The 27063-nt window shown below is 41.5% G+C and overlaps 1 protein-coding gene across 1 annotated transcript in view; it reads left to right on the top strand.

The window, feature by feature from the left end:
• wdr90 (WD repeat domain 90) overlaps window positions 1-27063 on the top strand; it is a 146663-nt gene that overhangs the window by 83121 nt on the left and 36479 nt on the right. Inside the window, exons 17-19 of the mRNA XM_033040329.1 lie at window positions 21188-21349; window positions 24498-24628; window positions 26822-26938. Coding sequence (XP_032896220.1) covers window positions 21188-21349; window positions 24498-24628; window positions 26822-26938 — 410 coding nt within the window. The remainder of the gene's footprint in view (window positions 1-21187; window positions 21350-24497; window positions 24629-26821; window positions 26939-27063) is intronic.

Here is a 27063-nt window from a genome sequence, read left to right as displayed (position 1 = left end):
TTAGTGTCAGTTAAAGCCAAGGGATTTCTAGTGGTCTGTTAAATAGCCACCATTCAAATTCTAGATTAAATATTTTGCTTTATGACTCTACAGGCAGGTAAGACTAGTGTAGATGGGGCATGTTGGGCATGTTGGGCTGAAGGGCCTGTTACTGAGCAGTGTGACCCTCTAAATAATTTTAGCATGCATTATACTTTTAATGTGCTACTGCCGACATCTCCATTCTACCACAACTCTTTCACGATTGAATTTTCCTGCAGGCTCACATCTATCCCATGTCATTTACTCTTCAGAAAGGTGTTCTACATGGAATGGAGTGAGCTGTGAAATGTAGGGAAGCACTCCTTCATACAGTTGAGCCCAGATTATAAATCTACAATGTACATAACTAACTGTAAAAAAAATAAAAAAATTGGTTCCCATAATGCTTCAACAACTCACGGAATAACATACCATCAATTTTCCTTTTTTTATAAGATAAAGTCATTTCATTCTTAGTAAATGGCAAACAGATTAATATTCAGTTAATCGTCACCAGGCGCAAGGGATTTTCATTTGAGGTACCTGTACATTGTCCAGCTCCTCTTGAAGCTGCTTGATTTTCAATTTAAACGAAGCTTCCATTGTCATGAAGCTGTCCTCTGATTTTTCAGTCTCTTGTGACATAAGCCTCACTTGTTCTTTAAGAAAGAGAAAGGAAAAAACACCCATCTGATATTTGTTGCAAAAAAAACACCTCCACAATTTGCAATTTTTTCCACCGCACTTAATGGCAATCAGTGAAAATCATGTGTTCAAGAAGGAACTGCAGATGCTGGAAAATCAAAGGTAGACAAAGGTGCTGCACTCAGTGGGTGCAGCAGCATCTGTGGAGCAAAGGAAATAGGCAACGTTTCGGGCCGAAACCCTTCTTCAGACTGATGCATTAAAACCCTTATTTATTTTAAATTACTCCAATTAAATATCCTCTTCTGCTGCTGAATATAGTCTCTCTACACCATCATTGTATCTTGTCCCTGGTTTCACCCTCTCTTCTGTAAACTGTCATACAAACACAGCTCAAGACTCACAGAGATAAGACATTCATGGAGTTAATGAAGTGTCCTGGTTGCTCTGTGGTCTTCTTATTAAAAGCTATTTGAAATTAAAATACGTTGATGTACTATTTCCGGCAAGGGCATTGAGAATGGTGAAATGTCTTCAAATGATTTTATTTAGAGATACAGCGTGGAAACTGCCCTTCGACCTACTGTGTCTGTGCTGACCAATGATCCTCGCACACTAACACTATCCTACACACACTAGGGATAATTTACTATTAACCCAAGTCAATTAACCTACAAACCTGTACGTCTTTGGAGTGTGAGGATACCGGAGCACCTGGACAAAAACCCACAGGGAGAACATACAAACTCCGTACAGACAAGCACCACAGTCAGGATCAAACCCAGGTCTCTGGCCTGAAAGGCAGCAACTCCACTGCTGCACCACCAGGCCACCCTTCACGATGTCATGTTTTAACTATCAGCATCCTCTCAAAATTAAAATTCAGTGAAAGCGATGTTTAAAGGAATCAAGAAGAGAATGTTTTTAAAAGCATCTGTACGAATCTGTTCAAATGACTACTGTGTGTTCCTGTCAGCCATTTGGCAGACTCTCACAAATGCTTCTCAAAGAATTATTTTATTGAATCCTTTAAACATCACTATCTTCAGATCAAGGAATCTGACCAGAATACCTAAATTAAAAAAACTTAGATTACACGCTACTTTTCCTGATCACTGAATGTACCAACCCATTTACCAACCAATGAAGTATATTTTTAAGTGTGATCAGTGATAAAATATGGGAATTACAGCAACCAATTTGCATACACAAAATCTCATGAGGTTACAGGGACGAGATAATTACACGGCAAAACAAAAATGAGGTGATGTTTTGTCATAAAATCCACTCCATTCCTCTAATGCTAGAATATTTTAAGGCAAACCTACTCCCTACCACGAGACGACAGATGTACAAATCTGCGGTAGGGCCATTTATGGCCAAAAATATTAACAGGTCAACTTTGAGTAATTACCTTCCAGTTCTTTAATCTTCCGTTCGGTGAAATAATTTAAAGAACCAGTTGCCTGTTCTGCAAGTGGTGCACAGAACTTGGCGTGAGGTCTTAAAAGTTGGAGATCTTTGTGAAGTTGTAAACAGCACTGATCTTTCTGTGATGTTTCTTGTGCATGTTTCTCCCTAATTTTACGGAGCTGAGTGCTGTGTTTACCTTTGAGAATTTATAAATCTGCCTTGTGACTTTCTGTCAGATCTTGGACCTTGATATGCGTGGCGTAGTCTTCAGCCAGAAGCTTGTTGTCGAGATTTTCATTTTCCATCTCAACATGCCTCATATCTTCAACCAACTCCTAAAAAATTAAAAAGTAGCCAAATTAAACTAAAGAGACTTTGGGGAGCCTAATGGGCCTGTTCCACTTAGGCGATTTGTCAGGCGTCTGTCAAGTTGTCGGCAGTCGCCTGAAAAACCGGCAACTGGAACGGCGGCTGTCAGAGTGGAACACACACACACAACGCTTCCTTCACCAGCCCATTATGCAGGCGGGAGACGGGGCAAGCAGGGGTGGCGCTCCCTGAGTGAAATTCTCTTGATGCAAAGCCAAGGTGATAGACAAACACCACGATGAACAGGAAGGTTGGCGCTGTAATTAAGACGGTCAAAGCACAGTGGACAGTAAGTCCTTTAAAAGAGGGGGAGAAGGGGGAAAAAGGAGTGGAAACAACTTTTAAGAAGCCAGAGATCCATGGCTGTGAAGCTCGGCGGACATTAACATTACCGGTCGGTTTTCCTTGGTTCTGAAAACTACTGTTTACGTTTTTTTTCCCAATGAGCCAATGAAATTCACCAGTCTACACCAGCTATAACTTACGAGAACCTTCGACCTCCTGGCAACCCATTAGGACCTATGGCACGGGAATTCTCGACACTCCATGTTGAAAAATTTGCGGGGACCATAAGGAGGCCGCGTTCTCAGAATGCGGGAACTCCTCACGTCCATGAAGGCGACTCTCCAACAATCACCTGCGAACATGTGGCGACTGCATAGTCTCCTGCAGTCGCTTAAAAAGCCACCTGTGGGACAGTCCCATAAGCTTAAAATAATGCAGCTTTCTAAAGTAACATTAAATGAATGAAATGAATAAGCCAAACAGATAAGCAAGAAAAGTTGAACCTGTCAAAATGGAATTGTCAAGTAGTCATCAAAATTAAAACAGTTATCAAAAGGTCACGTGATGGAAGCAGAATTAGGCTATTTGGCCCATCAAGTCTCCTGCGCCATCCAATCATCTATCTCTCCCTGTTTACCCTTCATCTCTGACACCGTACTAATCATGTATCTATCTCTGCCTTAAAAATATCCACTGACGTCCTACACAGCCTTCTGTGGCAATGAATTCCACAGATTCACCATCCTCTGACTAAAGAAATTCCTCCTCATCTCCTTCCTAAAGGCCATCCTTTAATTCTGAGGCTATGACCTCTAGTCCTAGACTCTCCCACTAGTGGATGGGAAAATGAAGAACAATATAGTCAATAGTGACACTGTTGCATTATAATCAAGAGTTCATGTGCTGTTGGCATCTTAAACAGCAGATCTCTTCTGATCTTGGTCACGGCTGAGAAAAATTGGTGGCACAGATCAGCAATGCCAACAACCTGTCATAACACGAATGACAATGCTGCAAGGCTCCACAAAAACTGTAATTCTGCACTATAACAGATCACAAAAGGGTTGATGGGTTGATTTAGAAAAAAAGAATGGGAAGATTTATACAAAAGAAAATCTTCAATTTTTTTCATATTTACAGATTAGAGGCTCCCTGCTATTTTTATTTCACTGCCAGTTATAACAGAATCCCTTAGCTTGTTGCAGAGATCTCACAATCACAATCATTTTTATTCGTCACAATGCACATAAAGTGCAAGTGAAATGAATTTGCCAGCAGCAGTACAATGATAAAGAACACACAAAAACACACAAAAAATGTAACACAAACATCCACCACAGCATTCATCACTGTGGTGGAAGGCACAAAAATTGGCCAGTCCTCCTCCATTTTCCCCCGTGGTCGGGACCTCAACCCTCCACAGTCGCCGCTGCGGGCGTCCAAATGTGGAAACAAGGTAAAAAGTCCAGGTAAGTCCTGAATCGGTGCATCTCCAGCGGAGAACGCGGCTTCAGGCTGGTGTAGGCCGGCGGTCGGAGATTTAAAGTTCGCGCCGCAGCCAGAAGCACCGCAGACTGCAGGGCCGGTGGTCAGAGCTCTCCAGGGATCCCCAGCGAGAGACCCCGCTCCTGATGGCAAGTCCCCACCGCGCCCGCGGTAGAAGTAGGCCGCGGGCCGGCAGTTGGAGCTCTTCTTCCCCCGGGTCTCCCACAGCAGCAAACAATGATTTCCTTACCACTAGTACACAATTTTTCCTTTCGAGCTTGTTCTGCAGTACTTCCACAAGATGTGTCGTTTCCAGCAGTTCCTCTTCCTTTTCACAGAGTTTTTCCTTCAAGTCTTCCAGCAACTGAGGAATAAAAACTGGGCAACATAGAATGGAAATCACACACACGCAACATTTGTAATTCAGGTGCACCAATAGTTAGGTCTTCTATTCCGCCTTGGTATTAAGACATTAAAATTAAAATTATCATTAATGAAATCAGGAGATGAAATCATTTATTTGCATTCAATGGTTTAATGGTCCTTTATTGTCAGGTGTACTGAGGTACAGTGAAATTTGATTTACCACACAGTCATACCAAAAAAGCAACAAGTTACAAAACGACATGAAGATTAAACATAAATAGCCATCACAGCGGCGTGTGAGAATCTCTAGGGCACACAGGATAAGTGGAGACCCACAGCCATCAGTTTAATATCCGGGCCACACACATGCTCCTTCACCGACCGCTGTACTCTCTGCAGTCCCTGTCCGCCCAAAGTCAGAAAGCCGTCCACACTCGAACCAGACTCCAGGATCACTGCACTCATGGAAATCCCTCCGACTCCCCACCAGGGCAGGCAGGTCCTCCATCGTGTTTTTCGGCGACCACATATTCCCCACTGTGATGGAAGGCAAACTTCCATTTTCCTCGTTTTCTCCCAGGGCCGGGGCAATCGAAACACTCGCAGTCGGGGCGATCGCAGCTCCTGCAGTTGGCGATCAAAGCTCCTGCAGTTGGAGCTCCCGACGTTTATCCCTAACAAAGCTACCTCCAGCTCCACGATGTTTGGCCACAATGCCGGCGGAGATGCAATACGGAAAAAGTCGCACCTCCATCGAGGGATGAGATAAAAAAATGTTTCTCGTTTCCCCATCCCCCCCTCCCCCCACACCCCCACATAATACGAAACTAAAGATGCGCTAACACATACAAATAAAACAGACTAAAAACAAACAAAAGCAAAACTCACACAGTCAAGGGGAGAACGTACAGACAGCACCCGTAATTGGGATGGAACCCGGGTCTCTGGCGCTGCAAGTCTGCAAGGCAGCAACTCTACCGCTGCGCCAGCGTTCCACCCAACATAGTGCCTCCTTACCCAACCTCTCAAAATGTGTCAGAAACTTGTATTCTTTAATAGTTTACTCGATACATGTGACAATTAACTAAACTAAATCCCATCTGCATCTTCTCCTGTTCAATTTCATCTTTGCTATAATATATAATAACAGGAAGCACTCCTCGACAATTTGAGCAATTTTCTGGCACCATTCCTTTGGCAAGGGAAGACTGAAAACATTTAGTCATAACCTCAGCTCTTCCCACCCTTGCTTCTTTTAACTGGCTGGGAAACATTTCTGCCGGACCTGATGATCTGGCCACCTTCGGAGATGCCAACTTCACTAAATTAATGCAGTAATCCAGACATGGCTGCAATTGCATTGCAAATTTAGCAAACCTCACAGCCTGTATTTGGAATCAAGCCCCAAAATGATTCAGCGGCAAAGCAAACTCTCATGGTCAAGGTCCGAAGAATCATTACTGGATTTAAACAGAAAACAATGACTTCCTCCGAGTGTCTAAAATTTGTTTGCAGCCAACGTTGCTTATAAGGGACCTTTATTGTTCAATTAATATTGGAATGTCGTAAACCATGTAACTAATTTGAAAATAGCAAATATGTGATAATGTATTAATGTGGTGGATTAACTACTTGAAGGGTGTTTTGGGGTAAAGATTGGAAAAGTCACCCTGGAAAACACATTTCTTTCTCTAAAATATGTCAAATTAAAATATTTCACATCCACCTGAGACACCAAACACGATTTAATTTAACATTCGGTGGGCGGCGCAACTCTCGTCAGCAGCGGCCTCTGCAGTCCGTCTGCGTTTTTATTATTTTATGTCTATGTTTTTATGTAGTTTTTGTTATTTTTTGTTGGGGTATATGTGTGGGGGTGGGGAGGGGGTAACTTTTAAATCTCTCCCTGCACGGGAGACCCGACCTTTTCTTTGTCGGGTCTCCGTTGTCGTTGGGGCTGCAACGAGGAGCGGCCTCCAACAGGAAGACCGGGGGCTGTGGTGCCGACTACTCACCTCACCGTCGCGGAGCTGGCCGAGTCCAGAGCGGGTGGAGCGGTGGTGGAGCGCTGCTGCGGCCCGACCTCCGGAGCTTCGGAGGCTGCAACTGCGGGTCTGGCGGACGGCGGCACCGGGAGCCCGCGGGTCCCTGGAGGGAGACCGCTTTTCAGGGCTCCCGCAATGGCGACTTCTCCCGCCCGAGTTGCGGGGTTGAAGAGCTCCTGGAGCGGGGCCTTACATCATCGCCCCGCGCGGCTTGGAATGGCCGCGGGACTCTGCGAGCGCACGCCGGGGGCTCTAACATCAAGAACCTGGTGTGCGACCTTGCATCACCCGGCGTGGTTTTAATGGCCGCGGGACAATTCGCCATCGCCAGCCGGGGGCTTTGACTTTAACTCTGACATCGGGGGGGGGAGAGTGCAGTGGAGAGATAATTTTTTTTGGCCTTCCATCACAGCAATGTGATGGATGTTTATGTAAATTATGTTGTGTCTTGGGTCTATTTGTTTGTAATGTATGGCTGCAGAAACGACATTTCGTTTGGACCTCAAGGGGTCCAAATGACAATAAATTGAATTGTATTGTATGTATTGTATTTCATTTGAAAGTTGGCACTTCAGGTGCAGCATTCTCTCAGTATTGTACTTGAAGCATCAGGCATGACTTTCTGCTTAAATCATTTGAGTAGGACTTTTAAATAACATTTTGTAGTCTATTTTGAAGTACAACCTTCTAAACCAAGTATGGCGGCATCCTTTCAATTTCCTTGAAAAGATCCGACACACGACGTGAAACGGTTTAACAATAGTCTTTGCTTTAGAAAATAAGAGGCATTGTTAATTGTTATTGTTAAAAAGAAAACTTGCGATATTTTGGACTGAATTTTCAGGCTTTAAAGTGAAATCCAATTGCAGAAATGCAAACGCAAAGTACACAGATCAGTGTAATAGCTCACTCAGTGAAGGTAACAAATATTCAACTGGAATTGATGTTACCTTAAGGTGTTGATCCCTCATGTGAAGCTGGGTCTCTTTGTCCTCAATTTGTTCTATGAGCTGCCATACTAGCTGTTCATACTGAGCCAGCTGCTCAGTGAAATCAGCCACCGAATACTTACCTGTAGAAGACCTCTGGCAGCTCAGTGCCTGCAGAATAATTGGTCACCATTAATAACTGCATCATAGTGAATCGGACTTTGGAGAAAACAGTATTGAAATATTCAGTGACTTTTGAGAAGTGCATTAATGTGGAATGCATGGAAGCCAATGCATTTTTTTTAATTACAAGGCCACTGCTGCAAAATTCAGTCACTCTGGAAAACCTACGTAATTGACCTCGTGTATTTTAACATACTCAAAGGCTTTCCCACAATGAATTCTCATATTGAGGGGGGGAAAAATAGGGTAGACAGACACAATGTGCAGGATTAACTCAGCAGGTCAGATGGTATCTGGAATGAAAGGATGGTTGATGTTTCGGGTAACGACCCATTTTCAGATTTGTCGTGGTCTTTTCTTGTTTCCAGATCCACCCCCTACAATCAGTCTAAAGAAGGGTCCAAACCTGAAACTTCACCCATCCTTTTCCACTGAGTTAGTTCAGTTTGATTTAGAGATGCACCACTTTGGCCCACCCAGTCTGCGCCAACCAGCAATCCCTGTGCATTAACACTATCCGACACACTAGGGACAATTTACAATTATACCTAGCCAATTAACCTACAAACCAGTGCGTATTTGGAGTGTGGGAGGACACCTGAGATCCCGGAAAAAATCCACGCAGGTAATGGGGAGAACGTACAAACTCTGTACAGACAAGCACCTGTAGTCAGGATCGAACCCGGTTCCTTGGCACTGTAAGACAGCAACTCTACCGCTGCACCACCATTACTCTAGCAGTGTGTCCATTTTTGATATAAACCAGCATCTGCATTTCTTTGTATCTGGGATGCAAGTCTGATTTGCTAGTAGTACTGGGAAAATGGGAAGTGTCCTGGAGACCGCACACGCGAGGTGGGAGTGACCCTAGGAGCCACGCGGGCCTAATCCACCCACCGAACAACCGCGCCGCCAACCGGAACGTGCTAGACTCGCCCCACAGGCCTCCCAGGGGATCGAGGTGAAGCCGGATGGCGAGGTCTGCCTGGGCTGAGGGAGTCTCAGCAGCGGCGGTGATGGAAGCCTCAGCAGCAACGGGAGCTTCGGCGCTGATGGGAGCCTCAGCGGCAGCGTGATCCTCAGCGGCAGTGGTGCCTCACGATCAACCCGCCATCACCGTTCAATGATAGTGGGGTGGGGGGGGGCAGGGTAGGGCGAGACAATTAGGACCGGGCGTGGGGGGACTGCCGTGAAGAACAATGGGGATCCGGCGATGGGGGACTGCCATGTGGGATGGTGGTAGAGCAGTGTGGGGGAATACTCTACTTTTATAATTCTCTGCTCGGGGGATAAGCCTACATTTGTTTGTTCGTTCGTTCCGTTTAAGGCGTTGTGCACACGGCAGCCAGCCAACAGTCGCTTGTCTTTTTCTTTGTATTTGCACTTTTAATTTCAAGTTTTCGTGCACCTTGTGTGTTGTGACTGTTGGCAGACCAATTTCCCTCCGGGGATGAAGAAAGTTTTATTGTATCGTAAGTGAAAACCAAGGATCAATTCAGGCCTCAGTGAGGGCCAATAGCTCTCTGATGACTGTGGGTGAGTAGTGATACGTTGGAGCAGAGGAGTTTAGAATTGGTGGTCAATGCTGCCCACAAGGTAAGGTGTTATGATGAGCAGCTGACTCCAAGAGCTTGGGTCCTGCTCAGACCAATCCCCTTTATCTTGGAACAAACAGGATGCCCATCTTTTCTAGGGTTGCTTTTACATTAGTGGCCCACCAATGCTCATCACTGCACAGGACAGGAAGAAAGTCATGAATGCCATAAACGTCCCACGTTTACTTAGAGGAGAATGTATTTTTTCAAGTAGTGAACCAGTCACATTACACAAATAAACATTTCTCGGCCTCAATATGCACAACCCATCAACTAAAAATTAGCAATGCCAATAACAAATAATAAAACATGAGAAATTCAGAGGCAAAATATAACAGACAAATTAAGTTAAGCACAGGAAAAGCATTTTCATGAAATATTTTTGAAATTGAAATCATAATTGAAATTAGCATTCATAGCAAAAGGATTTGAGTATAGGAGCAGGGAGGTTCTACTGCAGTTGTACAGGGTCTTTGTGAGACCACACCTGGAGTATTGCGTACAGTTTTGGTCTCCTAATCTGAGGAAAGACATTCTTGCCATAGAGGGAGTACAGAGAAGGTTCATCAGACTGATTACTGGGATGTCAGGACTTTCATATGAAGAAAGGCTGGATAGACTCGGCTTGTACTCGCTAGAATTTAGAAGATTGAGGGGGGATCTTATAGAAACTTACAAAATTCTTAAGGGGTTGGACAGGCTAGATGCAGGAAGATTGTTCCTGATGTTGGGGAAGTCCAGTTCAAGGGGTCACAGTTTAAGGATAAGGGGGACGTCTTTTAGGACCGAGATGAGAAAAACATTTTTCACACAGAGAGTGGTGAATCACTGGAATTCTCTGCCACAGAAGGTAGTTGAGGCCAGTTCATTGGCCATATTTAAGAGGGAGTTAGATGTGGCCCTTGTGGCTAAAGGAATCTGGGTATGGAGAGAAGGCAGGTACAGGATACTGAGTTGGATGATCAGCCATGATCATATTGAATGGCGGTGCAGGCTCGAATGGCCGAATGGCCTACTCCTGCACCTATATTCTATGTTTCTATAAGCAAGTGATTGTAGTCCACACATTATTTATACAAGGAAATGCAAAATTCCAAAATATATCATGAATACAAATCCAAATTTTGTAAATGCAATGCAACAACAGGAAATTACAAAAATACAAGATACAAGATACATTTAATTGTCACATGTGCCAGATGGCACAGTGAAATGAAATTCCCATACAGCCATACAATAAAAATAAAGAACACAACACACTATAGAATTTGACATAAAACATCCCCACACAGCAGAATCAAAGTTTCCCACTGTGTGGGAAGGCACCAAAGTCAGTCTCTTCCTCCACTGTTCCTCGTGGTCAGGGCCTCCCCAAGCCCTCCGCAGTTGCAGCTACGGGCGGTCCGATGTCCAGGACCGCTCGCCGGGGTGATACAAGTCCGACGTTGGGGCTGCGGGACGTCCTCAGCGGCGTGGACACCAGAGACGGCCCCCTCCTACCGGAGTTGGCGGCTTCCAAAGTCCGCAGGCCGCACCGGGTGGAGACTGCTGCTGTAGACCCTCTGCAAGGCGCCCCAGGACTCCGCGATAACGGTCGGCGCCGCCCGTGTTGGAAGCTCTCCGCACCAGAGCTCCACGATGTTGGAGCAGCGGCCCAACGCTCCGGAGCTCCAAACGGCGACCCAGATAGGCATCGCCTGCTCCGCGGTGACTCCAGCGTTGCGCCGCCGCTGTAGCAGCCCCGGTCCGGTTCCCGGTCCCCGGCAGGAAAGGCCGCTCCGATCCAGCTGGTAGGCCGCGAGGTGGGGGGCGAAGACGCGACTCGGAGAAATAGTCGCATCCCCGCCAGGAAGAGACTGGGAAACTGTTTCCCCCTTACCCTGCCCCCCTCCCCCACATAGAAAAGTAAAAGTTTCCCCCTAAAACAGACTTTGGACTAACTGAAAATTTAAAAAAAGAGAGAAATGACAGACTTACTTACCCCCGCTGATGCAAGGGGCAGTTTGTTTGCGCAAATGCACCTCCACATGCTTTTATTTTAATGTGGCTGCAAAATAACCAAAATAATAATTAAATAGAATTGGTACAAAGCAGAGATTAGTTTAACCGGGCATCATCCGTGGCACGGACATTGTGGGCCAAAGGGCCTGTTACTGTGCTGTACTGTTCTATGGTCTATGCTCTTGAGTTTACGTGTACCGAGGTACAGTGTAAAGCTTTTGTTGCGTGCTAACCAGTCAGCAGAAGGACAATACACGTTTGCAATCGACCCATTTACAGCGCAAGGTAAACCCAGCAAAGTCTGATCAAGGATAGTCTACGGGTCATCAAAGAGGTAGATAATAGTTCAGTACTAATGATGCAAATGATGAGATTAACAAATGCCAGAGGGGTCCAATTGAAGAAAGTGACACCCAATGCAAAGCAGATCAGTGGCAAATAAAGAGACATTAAAGTGAATGGAGAGGAGGAATTTATTTAATCAGAGGGTGGTGAATCTGTCTAATTCATTGCCACAGAAGGATGTGGAGGCGAAGTCAATGGATATTTTATGGCGGAGATTGATAGATTCTTGATTAGTGTGGGTGTCAGAGGTTATGGGGGAGAAGGCAACAAGTATGAAGGCAGCTGGGCTCTAAAATTAAGGTAGTTCCAATGTGTTAAATGATCATACATCTAAATTCCTTACAACCAATAAGCAGAGCAGGATTAAAAGATGCCTCAATAATGCTCAATATTGGGGAGTTGCAACAATGGACAAATTAGGATGCAATGCAATACACAAAATATTTCTGCGGCAGTGGATACGAGGAACTTGGGACCTCAATTAATTTGGAAGCAGGGTCAAATTTCACTTGACTTTTGGTCATTGAACATGTACATGGTTTCACTTTGATGAACGTAGCTTTCAATGAACACATAATATCAACACATAGTTTTAGGGTAATATTTCTCTACCCAATGGAAAGCCAGCCTATTACAAAACAAAATGGTTAAAATAGGAAATATCCTGAGCACGCTAGATGCAACAATGGAAATAAAACTGATGCAACTGAAAGATGTAACATGTATGGATCACAAGACAAAGGAGATGCCATTTAAAACAGAGGTGTGCAAGAATTTCCTCTCTGTGGATAATGAATCTCTGGATTTTTCTATCCTGGATGATTGTAGAGGTTAGATCACATGAGGTATTCAAACAAGGTAGATCAATCAAATCATGTTATCAATTAGGTCCACTTAATATAAATAATGTTCACAAAATCCACATTACATCCAATTCACACAATGGAAATAACCATTACAGCAGAACTACCTGTATCAAATCATACCCAAACGTCCCAAATTACCTTAATTTCACAGATTACATCACCTCACAAAATGGTGCAAAAACAGAAAATTAAAAGTTAAGACAGATTAAAGTTGCATCTCAATGTAATTAGTTTAACATCATATTCCATAACTGTGCCACAGTTGATCAGCTTATTTACAACGACTGTTGCTAAAACTGGCTCTACTTGTGAAGAAAGATTGCCATCCTGCACTACACAAAAGTAGAACACAGCTTGATATCCAATTGCAAACTTGTGCCTTACAGCACCTCCTATCAGCTGTTATTTAATTCTACAAGTATGGCCAAAATTATATAAATTTCCTTTGCCGATATTGGACTTATCTGTATTTCATCCCATTTCCATGTGCAAGGGCACAAACAAATTGCTTTTTCCATGAGCACTTTCCATTTTTCAGCATTCCAATAATTTTGAATTATTGTTACTGCTAGGATACAGGAAAAGAAACCAGCTGATGTGGACATGGCAAAGTTCCCCCAATAACCAGATAAAATATTCTGGTGAAGTTGGTTCCTGTTTAAGTATTAGGCATCAAAAATCCCCGGTATTCATCAAATAGTACCACTGAACGTATAGGCCTTTAGTTCATCCAGAATTGGCACCTCGGACAGTATAGCACTTCCTTATCACTGGATTGGCAATTCTCGCAGGATATGTGTCTATAAACTGACTCAAAAGCAAATCCTGCTCTATTCTCAAAGTAACTAAAACTCAAAACAAAGAAAACAATGGAATTCGCACATAAAATGAGCAGCACAATGGCGCAGCTGGTAGAGCTACTACCTCACAGCACCAGAGACCTTGGTTCGATACGGACATTGGGTGCTGTGGAGTTTTGAGTGACTGTGGGTTTCCTCCGGGTGTTCCAGTTTCCTCCCACATCCCAAACACAAGCAGCTTTTTAGGTTACTGTAAATGGCCTCCATAAAATTGCCACTAATGTGTAGGGAGTGTTTGAAAAAGGGGAATAACATAGTGTAGCGACACCCGGTGGTGGCTCTGGGTAATCGAACCCTCGTGATTGACTGGAGGAGTCGCTGAGCGCGGGTGTTCTAATGGCAGTTTTTTTGCTGTAACTGTCAGTAACTTAGTCTAGCGCCCACACTTGTGGAAGCCACATTGTAAATGTGGTTGTCTTATTGACTCTCGTTGGCTCGTTTCGTTAAAATAAAACAATTCAAGCCAACTTACCGTCTCTGATTCGCCAAAATAGCCTGTTTTGGGACATAAGACAATAAAACATGCTTGACAATAAAACACTCTTGAACCAGGATGAATGTCGAGACCAACTGGCGCCTGAGCAAGGCGATCCTTTGCGGCTGGTCTGCGTCTGCGTGCAGACTGTAAGAGGTCTGCTGTCATCCATTACAATCATTCCACTCTAAAATCTTTATTTACCCTTCACCTGTGCACTGTGGATGGTTTGATTGCAATCATGTATAGGCCTTCCTTTGGCTGGATAGCATGCAAATTCAAGCTTTTCATATGACAATGAACAACTAAACTAAAACGGGTGATCGATGGTCACCATAGAATCACTGGTCCGAAGCGCCTGATTCATGTTGTATCTCTAAACTATATTAAAATCGCTTCAATCCAAGAGCTTGTGAAATTCCTTAATTATTTTGCTTATGTGATGGAAATCACTTGGAAAACATATGTAATTTTGTGCACACAAGTCTCCACTATAAAATGTCCTGAAACATTTGGCTTCCCACACTCATACAGATATACAGGAGTGAACATCTTATGTAAATTATCAGCACTATACAACGTAAGTGGAAAAGAAAATTACAATACCTGTATCAATCCAAATGTCACAATATATTAAAAATATTTGATCTTTCCCCAAGCGGACAATTTCCAGATTGAATTTAGCCTCCTGATAGTCACGTACTTGCACAAGGTAGAGCAAGTAATTAGATAAACACAAAGAAGGCTATTGTCTACTACGAGGGGAATTTATTACAAAGCCACGCAGATTACGTTTTACTTTCTGCGGATATTCGCAACACTTCCCCTGAAAGATCTTTTACAGGAAAGGTCTCAGAATATAGAGATGTTAAGAATAACAAGTTGTTCAGGTTAAGTTTGCTCAACTAATAGCTGAAATGGGATAGGCCATGCTGTCTTCTCACTGTTACCATAGGACAGGGGACACAGAAGTGTAACGTCCAACACTCCCAGTTCAAAGAAAGCTACTGTCCCATCAGGTTGTTTAACTGACCTAATGGTACCACAGCAACGGAACATTACAGATCATCTCTTGGCAACCATGCATTGTTTAATTTTTTGAATTCCATTTTATAGACAATAGACGATGTCATATGACAATTACCTGAATGGTGCAGGAGCAGGTCATTTGGCCCTTTGAGCCTGCACCACCATTCACTGTGATCATGGTTGATCATCCACAATCAGTATCCCATTCCTGCCTTCTCCTCATAGAATAGAATATAGATTATTGGAGGTGTTTCAGTTTGTTCCTGCATCCAAATAATTTATCACATCAAATTCCTTTAGTCCACTGGAAATAGATCACCAAACTTCAGAGATTTCCTGCTTCTATCACCATAATCTGCAAGCACTATGTAGCAATGTTAGAAAATTTTGAGATTTAAAAAATCAAGTCTGCAATTTATCCCATCAGATAAAGCATAAAAATAAGTTTAATTTGACAACTAATTCACTTTCATATCTTCAGCACAAAAGCTGTGATCAAATGGCCAATGACAGTCAAATGGCCATAACTTTATTAAAAATTAAGAACTGAAAGAAATTTTCAGTTATTATAGATTGAAGCATCTGAAACAAATATTAAACAATCTTACTTGGATAACCTGAAATTAAAGCATATAATTAGTTAGTTACCCAATTGGAGCTAATTCCAAAATTCAATTACTAGATCTAAACATCTATCCAAGAAAAGATTTATATTTTTAAATAGCCTAAATGTCCAAATAACATTCACACAAGAATTCACAATATAACATGATTTTAATATCTCATTGTCATAAATTTATAGGCCAAATGGAAGGAATTTAGTGTTTAATTGCTGTAAATTAATGGCCATTTAAATCATCTTGAGAGTGGGATTTTGTGGAACGCGCTGGTTTGGAACGTTACGGTTGCAGTGAATTTGAGCCCCATGTCAGCATGAAAAATACTGCCGGTTCGGATGAGCTCCAAGTCACCTTCTCGAAACTTAAAATTTTGATTAAAGCCATCTTAAGAAGTACTTTTTTATGTAAAAATAAACAGCCTACCTTGCCTTTTCCCCTACGTGAGATCCGTCCCGTTGTCGGCGTTCATGGCTTTAGAAGATGATTTTTAATTTACTCTTAACAATTAAATTATCCAGCGCTAATTTTAATAAACTTAATAAAATGGCAGTCGAAGCGATTTTTCTTTAGCAGCTAAACAGCCTAACAGAGATCGATTTGAATAGGCTGCAGAAAAATCGCATTTTAAACCCGCCCCCCTCTCAAAGGTGCCTAAGTCGCGCACACAGGCAGCAGCAGAACTGTAGCGCCGCTGAAGGTAAGTTTTGTAACATACCTACACTATGTCATTAATCCTAACATCGATTTCTTTCAATTCCTACCTTCCACACATAGAGAAAGCTAATAGCCCTGTCCCACGGTGCTAGTTCATTCCAAGAGCTCTCCCGAGTTTAAAAAAAATCAAACTCGTGGTAAGCACGGAGAATGAACGTAGCGGGTACGTCGGAGCTCGGGGACGTCTCTTAGCGCTAACGGCAGGTACTCGGGAAGACTCGCTAACGGCAGGTAAGCACGGGAACACTCGTTAAGATTTTTCAACATGATGAAAAATGTCCACGAGAGCCCTGAGTACCGACGAGTGGCCATTATCGTTAATCTCCGAGTTCGAATCAGGGCAAACTTGGGAGAACTCTTGGAATGAACTCGTACCGTGGGACAGGGCTTTAATTGTGCCCTCGATTGTGGAGATAGAACTGAACAGCATTTAATTATTCTGCAATTTATTTGTTCCCAACCAGGGTTTCTAACCAAGAGACTTATTTTTGTTTTGAATTACATTTCATCAGAACTGGAAGAAGCTATAAAACAAGCTTAAATTTCTCACTTTTTCCCAGTTCTCTCAAACCGCTACTCTGAAGTCGATGTAGTTCAGATCTTATTTGGAGGTTGTATTGTTTAATAGCCTGATGGCTGCAGAGAAATGAAGTTAAAATGTAATCAGCTGTTTGGCTTGAGCCTGCCCTGTGCTTGAAATTGCAATGGCAATGGAAATTAAGTGAAAATGCAATCAGCTGTCTGGCTTGGGCCTGCCCTGTGCTTGAAACTACAATGGCAATGGAAATGAAGTGAAAATGCCATCAGCTGTTTGTCTTTGCCTGCCCTGTGCTTGAAACTGCAATGGCAATGGAAGTGAAATGAAAATGCAATGAGCTATTCAGCCTGCCATGAGGTTAAATCTGCAATGCAATTGGAAATGAAATGAAATGAGTTGTTTGGCCTGCCTGAAACCACTAATTTCGGCCCACAAGACCCCTATTAGCCGAGAAACTGGTTCCTTTAGCCCAAAATGCCCTTATTAGCCCAGTAGGAGCATTTTGGCCCAAAAGGCCCGTGCCAGGCCAGGAAAAATCCAGAAAATTTGCCTTTCACTGAGAATCTGCTCAGATTTTTTTTAAAGAGCTCATTCGGCCCATCAGGCATGTATTAGCCCAGGCTCATCAGTAAGTATTCTCCCTGCAAGTATTAAACCTCACCCCAGTATTTTTCTCCCTCCCTTCATTCGCTCCCTGTGAGATCCAGGCCAGGATATAGTTTCCTCCTTCATTTCTGTGATTAATATTAAAGTTCTGATCTTGAGAATATCACATTTTTGAATTTTTAAGGCAGTCTGGGTGTTTATTACTATTTCCGTCACAACGGTTAATTTTGTAATTAGCTACTTAATTAGGTAATTAAATCGAAAGCATCCTGACCACCTGCTTCACGGTATGGTACAGCAGTTGCACCGCAGCTGACAGGAAGGCACTACAACGGGTGGTGAAAACCGCTCAGCACATCATCGGTGCCCCGCTCCCTGCCGTGGATGCCCTCCACCGAAAACGGTGTCTGAGACGGGCCGGGAAAATCATCAAGGACCCCTCCCACCCTAACCATGGACTGTTTGCCCTCCTCCCATCAGGGAGGCGGTACAGGAGCCTCAGGTCTCGCACAAGCAGGATGAGGAACAGCTTTTTCAATAACACTATTACACTGCTGAACTCGGAGTCCCGTCGCTAGATATCTCTAGTCTCTCCCATTTGTATACAGTATTTGCCTATGTACCAGTTTTTTTCTAATCCATCCACATTCCACACATTGTTAACCAGTACTCTTTTACTCTATTATATGCTTATTCTGTATTTTTATTCTCTACTTCTACTATCTTGCACTATGACTATGACCAGACGCTAAACTGCATTTCGTTGTACCTATACTTGTATCTCTGCAATGACAATAAAGTTGAATTGAATTGAATTGAATTGAATTAACTAATTATATACTTTAATTTCAGCCCATCAAAGTAAGATGCGTCATATTTGTTTCAGAATGCTTCAATCTATAATAACTGAAAATTGTATTCAGTTCTCTTAATTTTTATTAAAGTTATGGGCTTTTATGTCAATTGACTGTCCTTGATCACAGCTTTTGTGGAAAAGCAATAGGGAACAAGATGCTAATTTCTGAGTATGAAAATGAACATAACTTTTTTAATACTGAAGATATAAAAGTGAATTAGGTATCAAGTTTTATTTGTGCTTTATCTGATGAGATAAATTACAGGCTTGATTTTTAAAATCTCAAAATTTTGTAACATTCCTACTGACTGACTGATTAATCCTAATCCTAATCCCAGCTCTACGTTTGTTATTTATCATTTTTAGTTAACAGTTCACATCATAACTTTATAAAGATAAATCAATTCTAAAACAAAATTATCAGCAAGGTTAGCATTACCTTTATTCCTTGGAAACCTTGCTATTGTTTTGATGTAATTCGGAGGCAGCCATGATCCCAGAGTGCTCGCTACCGAGTGACCATGAAACAAAGCGAGTGAATGGTCAATTGGCGTCCGATCTCAATGTCAAAGGTGCTTTGATTGGACAATTACTACTCGGAAAACTGGAGGTTTTTCTCATATTTTTAAAATGTGCAGGTTTTGTTCTTGACGAGTTTCAGGTATGATTTCTATAATATTTTTACACAATATGTTAAAAATTCAGGTAGTCACGTGATTTGGGTCACAAACTTAGACAAAAAAGCACTTCGGCCCACAGCCTAAAAACAGGGAATTATAGACAAGTAGTGGGGAAGATGCTTGAGTCGATTGTTAAAGATGTTATAGCAGTGCATCTGGAAAGCAGTAACAGGATCGGTCAAAGCCAGCATGGATTTATGAAGGGGAAATCTTCCTTGACTAATCTTCCTGAATTTTTTGAGGATGTAACAAGTAGAATGGATAAGATAGAGCCAGTGGATGTGGTGCATTTGGACTTTCAAAAAGTCTTTGACAAGGTCCCACACAAGAGATTAGTATGCAAAATAAGCGCACATTCTATTGGGGTTAGGGTATTGACATGGATAGAGAACTGGTTGGCATACAGAATGCAACGAGTAGGAATTACCGGGTCCTTTACAGAATGGCACACAGTGACTAAAACTCGGTGTTGGGACCCAAGTTATTTACAATATAAATGATTTAGACAAGATAATTAAATGTGACATTTCCAAGTTTGCGGATGACACAATGCTGGGTGGCAGCATGAGCTGCGATGAGGATGCTATGAGGCTGCAGGGTGACTTAGATTGGTTGGGTGAGTGGGCAGATGCATGGCAGATGCAGTATAGTGTGGATAAATGTGAGGTCATCCTTTTTGGTGGCAAGAACAGAATGGCAGATAATTACCTGAATAGTATCAGATTAGGAAAAAGGGAGGTGCAACGAGACCTGGGTGTGCTTGTACACGGGGCCTCTGAGAGGAATTTTATCAGTGGGTACAAAGTTTCTTTCGGGCCCCGTCCCTTCTCCATTAGTCATCCTGTTTTAATCCACTGCCGGTTTATGCCATGAGCTGTAGCCTGTAAAGCAAAAAGGGGTATGAAAGATGAGAGAGGGGTGGAATGGAGCGTTCTGTTGATTTTCTGCATTTGAGGCCTCATTATATTTATCATACTCCCTCCATGATAAATATAAATAAAATAAAATGATCAGAAAGAAGAAAGCACATTTGTTTTGAACATCTTTTTTTATGCTACAATACAGATAAGGAGGAAGAATTCACACACAAACTTCCTTTTGTATTTCAAAGCAGATCAGATCATCAAAAGACATAATTATTTACACATAATTAAAGAGCTTTCCTGGCCTTTTTGTGAAAAATTTCGAATCACAGCATAAAAATTTATTGTTCTGGCAATGATTAATTCAATACTTAGCCTGGCTAAATCCACAAGACATTCCTGAGACATTGTAGACCTTAAATAATTCTTAATCAGCTTGAGTTTGCTAAATGACCTCTCTGCAGAAGCTACTGTGGCTTGTAATTTTAAGTTTCGAGAAGGTGACTTGGAGCCCATCCGAACCGGCAGTATTTTTCCTGCCGACATGGGGTTCAAATTCACTGTACCGCAACGTTTCAAATGATCGCATTCCAGAAAAACCCACTTGCAAGATGATTTAAATGGCCACTGATAATTTGCAGGTATTAAACACTAAATTCCTTCCATTTGGCCTATAAATCCATGACAATGAGATTTAAAAATCATGTTATATTGTGAATTCTTGTGTGTCTGTTATTTGGACACTTGGGCTATTTAAAAATGTTGATCTTTAAGAAATGGATAGATGTTTAGATCTAGTAATTGAATTATGTAATTAGCTACAATTGGGTAACTAACTAATTATATGCTTTAATTTCAGGTCATCCGAGTAAGATTGTTTCATATTTGTTTCAGAATGCTTCAATCTATAATAACTGAAAATTTCTTTCAATTCTCTTAATTTTTAAGAAAGTTATGGGCTTTTGACTGTCCTCGATCACAGCTTTTGTGTTAAGTCAATGGAAAAGCAATAGGGAACAAGATGCTAATTTCCAAGTATGAAAATGGCCATAACGTTTTTGATACTGAAGATATGAAAGTGAATTAGGCGTCAAATTAAACTTCTTTTTATGCTTTATCTGATGGGATAAATTGCAGACTTGATTTTTAAAATCTCAAAATTTTATAACATTGCTAATCATAGTATCAAGCCAAATACTGTTGTCTAAGTGGGCTTGCAGTAGATGTTTTATGTAAGTCTCCTATGCTGCTACATTTTGATTGCTTTTCTCACCTGTAATTACTGCTTCTAATTATTCATTCTTGATTCCTCTGTTTTTTAAAAAATCCATTTATTTTCTTGTGTGTATATTCTTGATTATTGCCTGCTTGTAGTGATTGCCTGACATTGTTTAACAGGATGGTGTCGTGTGGAAGAGATAATATCCGTCTGTGGCGAGTTCGAAATGGGGCACTACGGTCTTGCCCAGTAAACCTGGGTGAATATCATTGTTTGGCATTTACAGATATAGCATTTGAAGAAGGGAATCTGGCTGACAAAGACCCTGTGGAGAGAACACTGTAAGAGCAAAACAAATATAGCAGTGTGCCCAGACCAGTAAACCATGATCTAATCTGTGTGGCACTTGCACATGATTTAAGCAGGCCTGCCAATTTATATTTGATGTCCTGTTTACAATTTCACTTATTACAGAGGCTTTCATATTTCAGGAAGTTCCAATGTAATAGAAAGCTAGTTGAAGTAGAAGTAATTGAATAGAAAGCAATGGGGTTCCTTTGCTTAAGAAGGGAAGTAGATATAATCGTAACATTAAAGGACGGTGAGCCTTGCGTCAATGGTAGAGCATTCTTCAGGATAGGATTTACTTGCATTTGGAAGAGAATGCGATAACAAGGGACATTCAGATTGGCTTTGTTTGTGGTAGGTCACATTTACTAACTTGATTGAGATTTTTTGGGAGGTGATTAATGAGTGTAAGGCAGTGGATGAGGTATTTAGAAACATAGGAAATAGGTGCAGGAGTAGGCCATTCGGCCCTTCGAGCCAGCACCCCCAATCAATATGATCATGGCTGATCATCCCGAAACAATACCCCATTCCTGCTTTCACCCCATATACCTTGATTCCGTTAGCCCTAAGAGCGATATCTAATTCTCTCTTGAAAACATCCAGTGAATTGGCCTCCACTACACTGCCACTGTGGCAGAGAATTCCACAGATTCACAACTCTCTGGGTGAAAATGTTATTCCTCATCTCAATCATAACTGGCCTACCCCTTATTCTTGAACTGTGACCCCTGGTGATTCCCCCAACATCGGGAAATTTTTTCCTGCATCTGCCCTGTCCAATCCCTTAAGAATTTTATGTTTCTATCAATAAGATACCCTCTCATCCTTCTAAATTCCAGTGACAAGGTTCCTCATGGTAGATTGATCCAGAAGATTAAGATGCATGGGATCCATGGTGATTCAGCAGTTTGGATTCAGAACTAGCTTGCACGTAGAAGACAGAGGTTAGAGGTGGGTGTTATTTATGGTGGTGGAGTCTGTGAGCAGTGGTGTTCTGCAACAATCTGTTCAGGGACCTCTGATGTCTGATATAAACAACTTTGATGTAAAAGTAATGGGTTAGTTAGTTAGTAAGTTTGCCGATGACACCAGACTTGGTGGAGTTGTGCACAGTGAGAAATGCTGTCAAACGATACAGTGTGGTTTAGATCAGTTACAGATATGGGCGGAGAAATGGGAAATGGTGTTGTGGTGGAAGCATTACGATCGTGGCGTTTGAGGCTTTTTGATAGGCCATAGATATGCAGGGAATGGAGGGATATGAATCATGTGCAGGCAGAGAGGATAAACTTACACTGGTGTTCCACAGACATTGCAGGCCAAAGGACCTGATCCAGTGCTGTACTGTTCTATATCCTAGTAAAGTATTTTAAATATGTAGTCAAGTCTATTTATTTACGCAAGGAGTATAGCTCTATGACTATGATTGTAGACGGTATAATCAGACAATGTGTGTCAGATATTTATATAACTGCAAATCGACCTGTAACTGCTCTGAAGGACTTTGTGTTGGAATGGGTTACTTTTTACTTTTTGCTACTTCTCAATACATAAACAAATCTGTGGGTTGCTATTTCTGAATTTACAGGTTAAATCTCCATAAGCTGCAAAAAATGCAATGGAGTAGGCTAATCATTGCACTGGAACTTTACGATTGGTTACTTAGAAACAAACTTTTTAGCATGGAACCTTTTTTTTGGATCAGAAGTAACTGGAGTAACTGTTTTAATTGCCTGCAGGAACCAATCATTTGTCCCTTAGGAGAGATCATTCTATGACATAATACTATTTGTAGTGCAACTTGGGTGGCACTCAAAACAGGGGATAAATAGCATTATGCTCTTGCTCAAAGTCATTGCATATTTAAAACACCACGTTTCATGTCTCAACTTGAAAAAAGCTGAAAACTTTCAAATAAAAACTTCAGTTAAAAAAACTCTCGCCAAAAATATGTTTAAAATGTTAAATTGTTGCATGAATGCTTGCATTAATCCATACTGTAAATGGTAGCTTATCGCAGTTTTAGTGACATATAACATGGAAATGGAGCCTACAGTTTACCCTGTTCCTGCTGACCATCAGGCATTCATTTACGCTGAGCCTTTTTTGTTCCCCAGACATACACACCTACACACTAGAGTCAATTTTACAATAACCAATGATTCTTATCAAACCGCATATCTTTGGGATGTGGGAGAAAATCGTAACACATGGAGGACACTCACACAATGATAGGCAGATCATACAAACTCCACACAGACTGCATCGGAGATCAGTCGCAGGAGCTTTGCACCAGCAGCTTTCCTAGTTATACCATTATGTGCATTTGTGCTCCCAGGATAAGCTTCATGCTTCCACAGTGGGGCTCATGATCTCATTCATAAGAAGATCAGTCAACCTTTGACCACAATTCTGGGAGGTGTGCATTCATGTAGAAATAGTGAAGTTGTACATAGTTGCTCAAGAAAATGCCAAGATTTTCACCACATTAATTTTAGTTAAGAATTGTAAATTGTGATGCATAAAGATTATCCATAGTACCAAGGAGACTTAATGAGGCAATTATATGTATATTGTTCACGCAGGATACTCTTAATGTTACCTCACTACTCTCAAAGTTACTTCCCAGATACTATAATTGTTGTTGATTCTGATGAAAACATCAGTACTCTTCGCTGTAGATTCAGCCAAGGTGTGTATAGCGACCTCATGCCGTGGGATTGAGCATCATTATGGGTATTTGAGCACAAAAGCTGGTATCATGATGATAAAATAGGCCCTGCTGATGATGTCATCTTGTAGACAAGATGTTTAACTGTAACTTTACTTAATATTTGGACTTTTTAAACATTTTAATTTTTGAACAAAAACAAGAGTGTAATCCCCTGCTAGGTAATATTTATCTCTTAACTAAAACTGCTTACCCATCCATTATTGTGTGTGATTACATGTTTGCTGCATGGTGTGTATTGACTGCTGAGTTTCCTATGCTGTAATAGTAATTTCACTCCAGAAGTAGTGTTGACTGTAATGCACAAGAATGTCCTGGTCAAATTAATACAGGTTTAAAAAAAATCTAATGGAGATATACTTGTATTTGTGTATAAGTTACTTATTTCTTTTCCTGTATAATTTCAGCTTTGCATGCAGTAAAAGTGGACACATCATTGAAATCGATTATAAAAATGTTGTTATTAAGAAAGCACGTCGCTTATTTCCCTCACAGCAAAATCCCTCAAGCCATCCAGAAACAGTGTCTTTGAATACAGGTAAGAAACTACACTTCTGTGAAAAATCAATAACTTATAGTAGTGTGCATAGGAGATACAGTTAAATGAAACTTCACAAGCAAATAATGACATGTTTGAAAATTAATTTTATTGTACTAATGGAGCTTTTGTCTGAACCAAATTATTATTTGAAACTTGCCTATTCTGCAATTTTGGAGGGAATAAAAATTCTGCTTTCATTGTTCATGACATGGAAAAATTGTGTTGAAATTTGATTTATTTCCTCTCTTTATCTCCTCATCTCCAAGACTTACATTTTCCAGTCCAGAGAGATGAATGTTAGGGTAATGTAATGCCACATAATAAAGAAAATTAATCAGATAAATGTGTCATCATAATTTCTCCTAAACACCATTCCTGTTTTAATTTGGCAAATGGCTCATGTCAGGGAAGTGTGAGATCCAAAATGTTTGGGGTGTGTTTGGATTCTGTGAAATTGGGGAAGCAAAAGACTCAGTAGGTTGTGGTAGTGTGTGGTTACTATACATTTATTTTATTCACATAAATGTACTGTACTTGTTGAATGAGTATTCTTTGCCTTATGAATAATTAAAAGAAAATGTATTATATGCAATCCAGAAGGTGGTGCTATGGTGCATTTGTGTTTTAAATGGAATAGGGGTTTGTTGGATTAATATTACAAGGATTATTTTCCGTTTATCTTTGATGTAATTTATAATCTTAAACCAAGTTTCAGACTTTTGAGTGTGAATTTATAGATTTAAAAAAAAAATCATGATATATGTCAATATAACAGGATCCCGATTAGCTGGGCAAATGGGCCCAGGAATGGCAATTGGAGTTTATTTCAGATATTGTGAGGTGCTACATTTTGGGTAGTCAAACAAGGCAAGTAATTGGGAGGGCCCTAAGGTAGTGAAGGAAGGCTTTTGGCACGTGAACCATCAGTCGAGAATTGCATATAGAAGTTGGAACGATCTGTGCAAGCCACTCGTGAGACCACATTTGGAGTATTCTTCAGTTTTGGTCACCCTGCTATAGGAAAGATGCCATTAAGGGCCTGTCCCACAAAGGCGTTTGTTTGGGCGCCTGCCAGCGACTAGGCTGTCACCACATGGTCACCATTTTTTTGGTCGCCGCTGGATTTTGAAATGTTCAAAATCCAGCGGCGACCGTGGGCTTGACGCCAATGATTGTAGGTTGTCGCCAGGCTGACGTAGCTTGTCGCCAGGATGACGTGGGCTGTCGCCAGTACTCACTTCGGGAAATTCCATGGCTGCCATGACGAGGGCCCAAGCCGGTAAATATTCCAGTCGCTGTTTTTTCGGCGACCTGTTACGACTGCGACAGTCGCTGAAAAAAATCACCTAGTAGGGCAGGCCCTTTAAGCTGGAAAGTGTGCAGAGATTTATGAGGATGTTACCAAGATATGAGGGCATGAGCTATGGGAAGAAGTTGGGCAGGTTAGGTCTTAATACCTTGGAGTACAGGAGGCCGAGGGATGATCTTATGGAGGTATATAAAATCATGAGGGGAATGGGTAGGTGAATGCACCGGGTATTTTTCCCAGATTCAAGAATTAGTGGCATAAACTTAGTGAGAGGGGAAAGATTTAACAAGATCTTGAGGGGCAACGTTCTCACACAGAGAGTGGTGGGTATATGGATTGAGCTGTTGGATGGAGTAGTTAAGGCAGGTACAATAATAACATTAGAAAGAAATTTGGATGTGTACATGGTTAGGAAAGGTTTAGAGGGACATGGACTAAACATGGGCAAATGAGACTAGCTTGGATGGGCCATCTTGGTCATCATGGACGAGTTGGGGTGATGGGCTCGTCTCTATGCTGTGTGACTCTGACGTCCACCAATGAACTGTTTGTTTTGGAGCAAAACATTTCAGAAACTGTTTCTTTCTCCAAATAGAACTCTTCTATAAATAATTTGTGTCATAGATGGTCCACGGTCTCATAGAAATGGCATTTTTTTTACAAAGTTACTGTCAAACAAGTTTTGTTCCATTACTGTCAGAATATATGCTGTAGCATTAAGCAGGGAATTTTTCGGTAGTGCAAATGAAGTTTGGTGGAAACAAATAGGTGGTTATAAGAATATCTTGATTCCTATCAGTGTTTGCATTTGAAACTTAAATACTTCTCAACTTCTTCTAGGAACCTGAAATTAAACATTAAATCCTTTTTTCAAATTGCAGGGTCTGGTATTGCCATCAACAGTATCAGTATTTCTGCTGCTTTCTGTGCCACAGGATCTGACGATGGTTACTTGCGTCTTTGGCCCTTGGATTTCTCGACTGTCTTTCTTGAAGCAGGTGACTGTATTGACAGCAATGTCCAGTGGAACAATATTTTTTTTTTAAACGTTTTTTTGAAAATTATTAAAACTTCATTTTCATTTATAAAATTGAATCTTTGCTGCCTTCATTTGAATCATTTT

The sequence above is a fragment of the Amblyraja radiata genome, chromosome 22, assembly GCF_010909765.2.
Source record: "Amblyraja radiata isolate CabotCenter1 chromosome 22, sAmbRad1.1.pri, whole genome shotgun sequence".
NCBI lineage: Eukaryota > Metazoa > Chordata > Chondrichthyes > Rajiformes > Rajidae > Amblyraja > Amblyraja radiata.
The sequence above is the reverse complement of the archived record's forward strand: the minus strand, read 5'-3'. Positions and strand labels throughout refer to the sequence as shown.